An 11,357-nucleotide genomic window follows, 5' to 3' on the forward strand; every position below is an offset into this window, starting at 1 on the left:
TGTTGAAAAACATTTAAGGCACTGAAAGGGAAAGACTGTGCTGCGCTCGCTGTTGTTCGGTTCAGGTTGTTTCTCCTGCCTCCGCGTCCCCTCTCACAAAAGCCGCGCCGTGGTTCCGGGTGTGTGACGTGTGGCAGCGGCCGCCTGCCTTGGAATGTGGTGTCCTCGCTTGCTGCAGAGGCTGGGCCGCTTGCCTCAGGGCTCCAGAGACAGAGAATCCAGTTTCTTTATCAGAAGAAGTCCCTCTGGGTCTGGAGGACAACGGCCTCGGCTTAAAGACCAGGTCGTGAGCTGGGGGGTGGGGGGGGGGGCGCAGCGGAGAGGACAGGGTCGGTGTGGGGGTCTCAGTGCTGAGAGGCCCGTGTGGCCAGCACAGCCCCCACTGGTCACCGGACGGCCTGGGGTCTAACCCAGGGCCTTTGTTATGCTTTTGAAGGTCTGAGGATCATCTGCCCCCATAGATACAGCGGCACTTTTGAACCGTTACATTTCGTGCACACGTAAACCAGTTACTAATATTCTGCAGCACACTAACAGATGTGTTTTTTGCCAATCTGTCAGAAAAATAAAAGGTATAATTTTGATTCGTTCACACCAGATGGCTATTGTGTTGGCCGTGGTCACTTTATTTGACACCTAAGTGAACAGAGGTCAGTGCCCCCGGCCCAGCAGCCAGGGGTTGGCGTGCGACCGAGGTTTGATTTGTGTCACTGTTTCTCTGTATGAGTCACTTTCCTGGCTTCCCCACCATGTGGTCCGTGTAACCCGGCCTTAGATTTCTCAGTTCCCCTCGAGAGCTCAAACCCGAAACACGTCCCCTCCTCTGCTTTGTCACTGCCCTTGGCCAACTGTGTTGACTGCTGGGATGGAAGTGAACGTCCCGACTGGAGTCACAGCGTTTGCCCGTGTGGTTGCAGGTCGCCTCCTTCCCCGCCAACGGCTACGGCTTGTACAACATGGTCGGGAACGTGTGGGAGTGGACCTCCGACTGGTGGGCCATCCGCCACTCCGCCGCCGCCACGCGTGACCCCGTGAGTAGCGTCCTCGGCGTGCTTCGTCCCGGGCAGCAGCCCCCGTGTTTCTCAGGGGTGCTCACGCGCTCTCGGAACTGACCTGGGCGTTTCCCCGGAGGGCTCCTCAGGGCTGTCTCCCGTTGCAGCCCGAAGGCAGCGTGTGCCGCTGGACGGCGCTGGGACGGCGTGGCGAGGGGCGCTGCCTGTCAGCGGTTCTGTTCCGTCTGAGGGACCGCGCAGAACTCAGCGGCTTTATCACTGCCCGGTGCGACCTGCTGGGTGGTACTCATCGTGCAGCCGGCCGCGCGGAGTGGGTTGGCCGAAGTGCCTGTCCAGGAGCGTTCTCTGGGGAAGCGGGAACGGGGCTTCCTGCTTGGGTGTGGGTCGTTCGGTGGTGATGTCCTGAGCTCGGCCGATGCCGGTTCATCACGCCCCTGGGCGGTCGAAGACACACGTGTGTCCCGGTTTCACCTGTGCGGTGCGGGGAGGTGTTGAGTGCAGTGTCCGCGGCGCTGCTTCTAAAACCGAGGTCTCAGCAGAATCAGCAGAAGCGAGGCACTGCCTGGGGGGTGCGTGGAGAGCACCTCCTTTAAGAAGAACATCTCTGGACACTTTGCTGTGTGAACAGACTGGGGGAAAAGTGCCGTGTAAAAACCCTATCTCTAGCAAACCAGGTATTCGTAAGGCAGGTAGAAGAATGTACATTTATACCAAAGCCAGCTCGACCGGGGGCTTGGTGTGTTTAGTTTTAAACCTTAACCTTTTCAAAAGGCTCAGGAGATGATGATAAATAATTCTTTCATCTCTTCTCCTTGGAGTCCAACAGCTCAGAGTGACTGCAGACCCTGCCCGACTCTGTGCCTGAGGCCGTTGTTCAGAAGGTGGGGATTCATCTGTTTGGTCCCCTGGCTCCCTCTTGGCAGCGTGACCCTGGGCTGTGCACGGATAATCCGGGCACGCGGGCCTCCGCGCTGGTTGCAGCTGGAAACCTGTCATTTCTCCCTCATTTTCCTCGTACTTGCTGGCAGGGCCGGTGGGGAGAGTGGTCCGAGGCAGCCGTGTCTTCAGAATGAAAACAAGGTGTGACAGTCTTGCTGGGTGTGTGGTGGGAGGTGCCACCCTCGCCGGCACCATGGGACGTGGCCTTGGCTGCCAGAGTCAGAGCTCTCCCCTCGGCGAGGGGCATCTGCTGCTGGGAGATGGGGACGCACGCGCCGGGCGTCAGAAGGGTCCTGGCAGGTGGTGGGTGTGTCTGTCTGACCGTCTGGTGCTGCGCCGGGTGCTGCCCGCTTCCAGCTTCCTGGCTGCTCTGTCTCTCCTCGGGGTTCACGGGAGAGCTCACTCCGTCCTCCCGGTCCCAGGGCCTTCCCGGGTGCCCTTCCTGCTCTGCAGACGGTTCCCAGTGAAGGTGGCCCTGGTCGCGGCGGCCTCCTTTGCTTCCCCGTTGGACTGGGGCAAAACTCAGCAATTGTGAGAACTGACCCCTAGCTCCTTGGGCAACTCATGCTCCTCATTCAGCCTTTACAGCTTCTCTTCGTTTTCAGGGATGCGGCCAGCAGACACCTCGGCCGCCTCTCAGCGGGGTCACCGCGCCGGCTCCCCGGCGGGCCCCGCCTGCGCGCGCCCTGCTCTGCGGTCCCCAGGGCCGCCTTCACACGGCAGGCTGCCCCGGCGTCCTCTGCTCAGAGCCCTGCAGGGGCTTCTTGCCGTCTGATGAAGCAAGTCCCGACGCTTGAACCTGACTTGTGAAGGCTAAAACCATTTAGCCCTTGCTGATTTTTCTTTTTCCCCCAATTATCAAATGTTCTAAAAATTCAGAAAAGTATAGAAAATAGTAAAACATATACCTGTGTACCTGCCATTTAGATTTCACACGTTTTAATAGTTTAGTGTATTTATTTTAACCAAAGCAAAAGAACACACACCTGGTATGATCTTTGTTTTTGACGTAAGCCGCCCCGGTCAGTACTCTCTCGCCCTGGTTTCCTGGTCATCGGTTTAAGTCTGCGTCCGATGACTCCCGCCTGGCCCCCGTCTGCTTCTGCTGCCGCTCTTGTGCACGGCCGAGGCCTCCTCCAAAGCTGGGCAGGGGTGGCAGAGAGTCACGCCTGCAGCTCCTTAGGTCCTGAGGTTTTAGATTAGTTCCCTGCCCTTCTTACCTTCTGAATCTCTTATTTTTACCAAATTGTTCTTAAACGTCGCTGATTTGACAAGTCAGCTGTTGTCCCTCCATGGGATTTCCTAGCGAGCCGTAGAGTGGCATCGCTGTCCCTCCTCAGCTTTCCCTTTCCTGACCCCTGACCCAGGGCGGCTCGTCTGCTCTTCCCCCAGAGGTCTGGACATAAAGCCGTGTTACTGAGAAGAGAGGGACAGAACAGTGAGATCATCCTTTTTACCAGATTATTTTGGGGATTCTTTGATGTGGACGTGGGGACAGATTTACAGTAGGTCCACATGCGTCCGTACGAGTGGTTTCCATATGAGTACATACGTCCACCCGGTCGGTAGTGTCTCCTGGCAGCCTGCCGACGGCCAGGCCCGTGTGCTGGGTCCAGGAGCCGCGCGCACAACGCCCTTGGCCTCCCGGAGCAAACAGAGCTCGTCATGCACATGCACATGTATGCCTTATGTGTGTGCACATGTATGCCTTACATGTAAGGAGGGCGTGGAGCGTGATGGTTAAGGGCGTGCAGTTTTGGAATCGGACCTGGTTTCCCGGCTCGGCCCCCTCCTGGCTGCGGCCTGGGCGGGTCACCCGGGTTCTCACCAGCAGCCTCGTTGGCACCTGAGCAGAGCCGTGGCCCCTGTGGGTGTGGGGAGGTGTCCGTGGGGCGCCGCGGAGAAGGGGCTTCGTGTACGGGCGGGGGGCAGGGAGCACCCACAGACCGTGGTTCTGTCCCCCGTGCTTTATCTGCGACCACAAGGAAGTGCCGCGAGCCGGGAGCTGCGGACGAGCCCTCGCCTGGAGTCTGACTGTGGGGACGCTCACCCGGGCCCCTCAGGGGCGTGGGGAGGGCGTGCGCTGTCTGGGGGCGGCTGCCTCTAGAGAAGCGGCAGGACTCGGGGTCGGGCGCAGCCTAAAATCATGGCGGCCTCCGCGGCCTCTCTGGACACAGTTAACTCCAAGCACCGTTCGGTGTAGCGAGTGGTCACCCTCTCCTTGCTCGTGAGGTGTCACCGAGGGACACAGATGGCTGAGTGTAGAGGACGTGACACACAGAGCCCTTCCTTTCCCGTCTGTAAACCATGCTGAGCGCCGTCCCTGGCTTTGCGTCAGGACTGAGCCGCTCTGCACCGCGATGCGGGAGGTGGGAGACGGGGTCTGAAGCGGGCCTCCCGCCCGTGGGGTCTGAGCCTGGGACGTCGGGCGCTTGGTTGTGGTGGGCCCAGCCGTCACCTTCCTCGGGGTGGTGCTGCCACGCACGCCAGGCATTGTTAGGGCGAAGCAAACTGACTTCTCCATTGGTTAGAGGGACTCCATCCAGGATCGGACAGACCAGGGGTGTTCTTCTGCGTTGTACGTCAGCACAGGCCTCTGTTCAACCTGTCACGCCCTCCCAGTGACTTTCCTGTCTCTGGCGAAGGGGCCGACACCTCCAGCAGCTGTGGCTGACCCTGCCCCGTGTCGTTTCCTGGCAAACACAGCCCGACGCGTCGGGACCAGCGCGCGGTCCCACGGGGGGAGGGCTGACAACCCTGGGCTCCCCGTCTGTCGTGGTGGAGGTTACGGCCTTACGGTGGCCAGAACACACCGGACTCTGCACTTCGGGACACGCAGGGAGGTTAAAGAGTCCCTGTCCGTCACTGTCCCTCAGTAAACCTGACCTGAAGCCGTTGTGAAGACACAAAGCAGGTCCCTCCCCGCAGTCAGCGAGGGCTCGCAGGCGTCACGCAGCAGGACTGCGAACACGTGATTACATGATGCCGAGCGGCTGGCCGTCCAGAGGGGGTCCAGCTAGGACACAGGGCAGCTGCAGATCCGCAGGAGCAGGGGTGCGGGGTGGGGGGGCCGCCGCGGCCTCTCTGTCACCCGGGCGAGGCTTGCTGTGGGGTTGAGGGGGACGCTGGACCTCAGAGGATGGGGGGGAGGGGGGTGGGCGTCGGGGGGTGTGGGCTGCAGGGGCGAGGCCTGGGAGGGCGTGCCCGTGGGGGTCGAGGCCGCCGCAGGGGCCGCTTGCTCTCTGGACTCACGCGCTCTCCTCCTCCACAGAGAGGCCCCCCCTCCGGGAAGGACCGGGTGAAGAAAGGCGGCTCCTACATGTGCCATAAGGTGAGTCCCGCCCCTGAGCTCCGCCTCGGCGCCCGGGCAGCAGGCTCGCAGTCCGCTGGGACCAGTGCCCCGGGGTCCCCCTGCAGGGCTTCTGCGGATGCAGACCTAACCCGTCGGGCAGGAAACACACCCTGGGCACGGGCGTGGGGGGAGGAGGCCCCTGGTGCGGACGCCGTGAACGACCCGCTGTCGGCCTGACGCCTCCCGCGAGCCTGGGCCCCGTGGGAGGCCCGTGTCCCTAGCACGTGAGCCTGGGGGCGCCGCTTGGTCCGTCCTGGGCTCCCGTGACTGCCTGCTTCTCTCCCTTTTTCTTTAAACGATACCTTTTAGTGCCTCCGGCATTTCAGCTTCTGTCTTTCTGTCCCCGTGCAAAAATGACATTTAGCGGATTGTTAGACAGGAAGCTTCCCGTGGTAATTCGGTCAGTCCAGGCCATTAAAACGACCCATAAAGGCTCCAAATTAAGGCGCTAATCTGAGGATGCTGCGCTGTCAGGCTGCCCCAGCGCGGTGGTTCCCAGACTTCACGGCACGTTAGAACCGTCCGGAATCCATGGAAGTGCTGACGCCTGGCTTCCCACTCGCCTCGTTCTGCTTTGGTTTTTCGGGAGAGCGGCCGGGGCAGCAGGCTCTGGAAGCTCTCGGGGCGACGGGAACGCAGGGCAGAGTCTGGGGGCTGCCGCTGCGGGGGACGACCCTGCGGTGGGTGCCCCTGTGCGCTGCAGGGGGTGTGCCTTCGGCGTTCCTGAGACTTTGTAACCCACTTCTGTAGGTGGAAGTTGGTGGGGCAGAGCTCACTTTCTGCTGTATGCCTACATTTATAAGAAGGTGTGGACAAATTTCTCTCTCAAATCCTAATTTTAATTTTAAATTTAAAACATTGTCCCAGGTTGTCCCAATACTTTTAAATACTTCTGTTTACATCAGTCTTTAGTCCAGACTTTTTGTCTGATTCCGAGTGTTACTGCAGAGGGTCTGAGTCCTCTCATTGGGCAGCCAGGCTCCCCGGAGAACCGGAAGGCTCTCTCTGCGCGGGAGTATCTCAGGCCCTGAACTGCCGCCCACTCGGTCTCTGACATATGGTGCTTTTCTTAATTGGGGATGAAGTTACACCGGAAGGTGTGAGGGCCAGAGGGTTGTTTCTCAAACAATGGGGAAAACGAAGCTGCAAAACCAGTTAAGCGTGGACACTAGAATAGCCCAGTGCCGTGTGTGTGAATGTGTCTGCCTCAACACTTCAGTTTTGCTTATTTTAAATCTATTTTATAGGCCTCCTAATTTATTCTTGTAAAATATATTTTAACTTAACATAGTACAGTTGTTTTTTGTGTATTTATCTTGTGTCCTGAAACCCTGCTAAACTCATCCGTACTAATACTGTTCTTGTCGATTCTGTTGGGTTTTGCACGTCGTGGTGACTACAGGCAGTTTGCCCCTTCCTGTTTGGTCCAGGTGTCTTTCGTCACTTCTCTAGCTGTGCTGTGTCGCCTAGAACCTCCGTCGTGTGCTGCACAGAAGTGGTAAGGACAGAGATTCCTGCCTCATTCCCGAGGCAAGCATCTTAGGGGGTTAACATTCAGCTTTTCAAAATTAAATCTGGTACTAGCTGTGGCATTTTCAGAGACGCCCTTTATGAGTTTGAGGAGGTTTCCTTCTACTCCTCGTTTTTTGAAGAGTGTTAATCAGAAATGGACGAGCGTTGTATTTTGCCTGATGCCTTTTCTGTGGCTGTGGAGAGGTTGACATGGTTTTCTGTCTCAGTCTGTCACTATGGTGCACTGTACCCATTGATTTAAAATTTTCAACTTTTAAACGATCCTTGCCTTCCTGGAATACATCCGCTTAGTTATGATGTATTTATTATCCTTTTCATATGTTCTGGATTATTCGCTGAACTGTGAAGCATTTTTGCATTTATGTCCATGATGGCTATTGGTCTGTTGTTTTATTTTCTTGCCTGGTTTGGTGTTCGTGTACGGCTGGGTTCATGGATGGAATGGGGAAATATTTCCTCAACTGAAGTTTTCTGGAGGAGTTTAGGGACAGTTATCTGTTTCCTTTTTAAATACAAGTTGGGGCAAAAGTAGGTTTATGGCTGTTGGTATGGAAAATAATACAAGAAGCAATAAATAACGAATCAAGGACAAACTCTCCCTTTTGTGCACTTACACTGTGAACCTGCTTTTGTACTTGATAGAATTCCCGGAGGAAAGGGATCTGGGCCTCGAGTTGTGACTATTAATTTCGTTAAGAGCTGCAGGGCTATGCGGATTATGTTTGTTCTTGATTAATATCTGGGAGTTTGTGTCTTTCAGGGAATTTATTCATTTCACCCGAGTTATCGAATTCACTGGCAGAACCCTTGTCTTTTCTTTGGCTGTTTAGACCATTTATATTTAATGTGATTATTGACATGGTTGGGTTTAATTTTTCCATCTTGATGTTTATTTTTCTTTGTCTCATCTATTTTTTGTTCCCACTTCTCCTCTCCCCCTTTTTTTTTGACTTTCTGACTTTTTGGAATTAAGCATTTTTATCACTGTTTCTCTCCTCTGGCTTATAAGCTGTAACTCCGTTTTACAATTCTAGGGATTTGTTTTGAGTTTTCACTTGGTTGAGTGCGGAGGGGTGGAGGGGTGCCCCGGGAGGGAGAGGAGCAGGAGAGAGAACGTCACCGGCTGGCTGGGCGTCGCTCTCGGCACACGTGTCCCTCCCACCAGCTCGGAAGTGCGGCCGTAAGTCTGTGATGAAGGTGCGGACCCCGGAGTGAGACCTGGCCTGGGGGTCTGCAGCTGCTCCTGCCCGTCTGTGGCTGCGGGGCTGAGCCGTGCTGGGCCTCCGGTTTCCCATTTGCAAAGTGTGCACCGTGGCTGCACCTGGAGCGGCCGGGCCGGGGCCCGTCAGCCCATGCGCGGCGCCGGGAGCACGGTGACCACGGTCACTGTCACCTCTGCTACCGTCGGAGCGTGTCTCCCCTTCTTCGTTTGCACTTGGATCCGCCCGTGAATTCCTGACCGGTAGGGAGAGCGCTGGGAGTGATTCCTGAGACTTAGGAGAAGAGCACCAGTAAAAGAAACAACACACCTTTAAACAGAAGGAAAGAATAATGTTGCAATTCATTTGGGAAAAAAATCACATGGCTTCGAAGGTGGCCGGCGTCTGCCCGTGGGCCAGGGCCAGGCTGCGTGCCTGCCTGCGTCTGGGGATGTCCTCGGCAGTCGGGGGTCCCTCTGGCGCCTGGCGCCCAGCTCCCCGCTCCAGGAGGAGGGGCAGGCCCAGCAGGGACGACGTGGCTGCCGTCAGGGCCCTGACTCTGGCGTGGGACCGAAAGGGCTGTGACTGCGGATCTGCCGCTCGTCAGCGCTGGGCCCTGGGCACACGGGCCTCCGCTGCTTCAAGTGCAAAGTCAGGCGCCCACCCCACAGGTTCCTGGGAGGGCGGAGCAGGGGTACCCCACGTTCTTAGAGCAGTTCACCAAGTAAGCACTCGTGCAATACTCGTCTCTGTGCTCAAATGCACTTAAATTCATCCCTGTGGGGCCTTCCACTGACCCCACTGCAGGGGGGAGACCCCCACCCTCCCACCCTTTACACCAGGATGACCCGCTCGTGACGGGCTCTGGGGCCACAGCAGGAGTCGGGGTGTGGGAGCGGGAGCCCAGGTGGCTGCTGGCGACTTTCTGTGATGATGTTTGTAATGAGTGACAGTTACCCCAGAGCTCTCCTTTGTCCCTGAAGTCTTCCTCTCGTGGAGACCTCGCCGTCCCACTTGGCTTCCAAGCCCCCCGGCGGGCATGGCGTCACCTGAAGTGGGTTGCCCCTGAGTCTAGGGTCCATTCTTAGCACAGGTATTGAGATCGGTTTCTCTCAGTAATTAGCCATTTTGATGAAATAGGGCTAAAACAGGCCCTTCCCACTGCCCCTGTTCTTAATTAATACAATGACCCATATTCCAGCCACTCAGAGATCTAACCTCGTTAGTAGCCATTTTCGGTGATAGAAGTCGGCTGGGACTAAGAGCGGGGAGGACGGTTACAGGCAGGCCGCTCTCCTCCTGGGGCGCACGTTCCGTGGGCGGCCGGGTCGGAGTATTACGTGAGCTGCTGGGAAGCGTTTGCTGAGGGCGTGAGTGCACTTGGCGTGGAAGGGGCCACGCGGCACCGGCTCGGGTCCCCCTCTCCATCTCGGAAGGTGGCAGATGTGGGGGCTGCTGTGACCTAATGAAGGACCAGTTCTTCATGGTGTCGCTGGGGTTAAGCTTTTCTCTTGTACAGACAAAACATTTTCATTTCACTAAAAATTATAAAGTGAGTAATAAATGTAAACATGGAAATAAAGTCATTAACTCTGCTTCCTAAAGAAAGCCGTTGTTCGTGTTCCACCAAAGGCTGTGGGGTGCTCGTCCTCCCTTCTCCCCCGAGTGGGATGATTCTGTGTGCGCCCGGGGGCTTCGAGCCCGGCTGTGCTAACCGTCTCCTCTGCCGGACGCTGTGGGTCTCTCTGCTGTCCGCGCCCCCGCCTCGGGCAGGCGGCCGTCAGCGTGGTCACAGCCTGCGTGTGTGGCGCACGAACAACATCTGACTGGCAAATAGTTTATGACGTCACTGGAGAAAAAAGTCGCCTGTAGGAACACGGCCGCCAGCAGAGCCCTCGGCCCTCCGCCTCGTCCGCAGGTACCCCTCAGCTTCCTGTCTGGGTCACAGGCGCCTTCCCCGTGTGGGCAGTGAGTGTCGGCCCGCACGGCCCGCTGCGGGCGGGAGCGTTGCCCTCCCAGCGCGGGTCACTGAGACCCGCGGCGGCCTGGCTGGGGCGCTCGGGTCAGAGAGGAGGCAGGTGGACCCAGGGCAGCCAGGTGACCCCAAGTCCGGTTCTGCAGAGCAGCCTGTTCTGTTCATTGCAAAGCAGCGGTCACAGAACCTGGGTCTGGTGCTTTCCTGTTACGTGGGGCAGCGTGGAGCACGGGGATGCTGTGCCGCGAGTGCCTGTCTTGTCTGTTAGGGGACAGGCTCAGGCCGGCTTTGCCTGGAGCTAAGCAGCTAGAGTGGGGGTCCGGGGGGCGGCCCTTCCTGGGGAGTCAGCACAGTGGCGGCCAGTTTCCGTCCGCAGCCAGCCCCGTGCGCTCTGCTGAGATGGCCGCTCTGGGGTGACGGCGCCCTCTTTCCGCCCGTGTCCCCTCCTCACCTGTCCTCTGCTTCGGCCGGTCTCAGCGATGGCCGCACTGCCCGCTGTCCTGAGCGTCGGGCGGCTCGGCCCCGCCGCGGCGCCTCCCAGGCCGCCTTATCCAACGACAGGCCTCTGGCCACGCTCGGCCACGCTCGGCCGGCGTCCCCGCTGACTCCGCTCCAGGCCGACCACGGCCACGGACAGCCTCCTGCCCCCGACGCAGGGCCTCCTCCGGCGGGTTCGCCTCGCGTTGCCGGCGCCCGGGCAGCACGCAGCGCACCGTAGCCCCTGGGGCAGCGCGGAGTTAGCCGGCTGTGGCGTGGCCAGGCTGCGGCCTCGCCGCCCTCCCCACTGCCTGACCTTTTGCGTCCCCATGCCCCGATGTCACCCTCCCCTCGCCCTCTCCCTCCTCTGAAGTCCTGCCCAGTGCCGCCCACGCGGCCCACGCGCCCACGGCCCCAGCAGCGCCCGCCCAGACACTCATTGGGAAAGCAGGTGTTTGGACCTCACAGCAGGCCAATCAGAACTGTCGGGCGCGTGGGCCAGGCCCAGCACTGACCCAGGGCCCCAGGCTGCGGTTCCGCGGCCGTCAGGGGCCCTCTGCCCTCCGTGAGCGGCCCAGTTCTGCCCCCAGGTCTTTCCTCGGTGCTCCGCAGGGACGGCTCCTTCACCCGCCTCTGGGGCAGCTGGGGCTCCTCTAGCCCTGCGCGTCTCCTCCCGTCCTTGTCCCCTCCAGCCTGTGACCTCCCGCAGGACGGGACCTGCCTAGGCTCGGCTCCCTCCGTGGGTGCAGCCCGCGGCAGACGGCACCCCCAACGGCGCTGTCCTGTGACACATACTCCCGGGTGACGCTCCCTCCGTGTGGGGAGCGGGGGCCCAGGGCCACTGTTCTAGTTGTACAGGTACCGTCTCG

The 11,357-nt window shown here is 58.9% G+C and overlaps 1 protein-coding gene across 8 annotated transcripts in view; it reads left to right on the top strand.

The window, feature by feature from the left end:
• SUMF1 (sulfatase modifying factor 1) overlaps nucleotides 1–11,357 on the top strand; it is a 152,236-nt gene that overhangs the window by 25,044 nt on the left and 115,835 nt on the right. For 5 of the 8 annotated variants that reach the window (XM_090284868.1, XM_090284869.1, XM_090284867.1 and 2 more), the window contains exons 7-8: nucleotides 918–1,031; nucleotides 5,224–5,283. The exons of 1 other annotated variant lie outside the window; for it this stretch is intronic. In XM_090284868.1, the coding sequence (XP_090140994.1) occupies nucleotides 918–1,031; nucleotides 5,224–5,283 (174 nt within the window). Of the gene's footprint in view, nucleotides 1–917; nucleotides 1,032–5,223; nucleotides 5,284–5,683; nucleotides 5,964–11,357 lie in introns of those variants that run through there. 2 more of the 8 variants (XM_090284873.1, XM_090284871.1) reach the window with 2 other exon arrangements.

The sequence above is a fragment of the Furipterus horrens genome, unplaced genomic scaffold (genome assembly GCF_987537825.1).
Source record: "Furipterus horrens unplaced genomic scaffold, mFurHor1.1.pri manual_scaffold_7, whole genome shotgun sequence".
In the NCBI taxonomy this organism is placed as follows: domain Eukaryota; kingdom Metazoa; phylum Chordata; class Mammalia; order Chiroptera; family Furipteridae; genus Furipterus; species Furipterus horrens.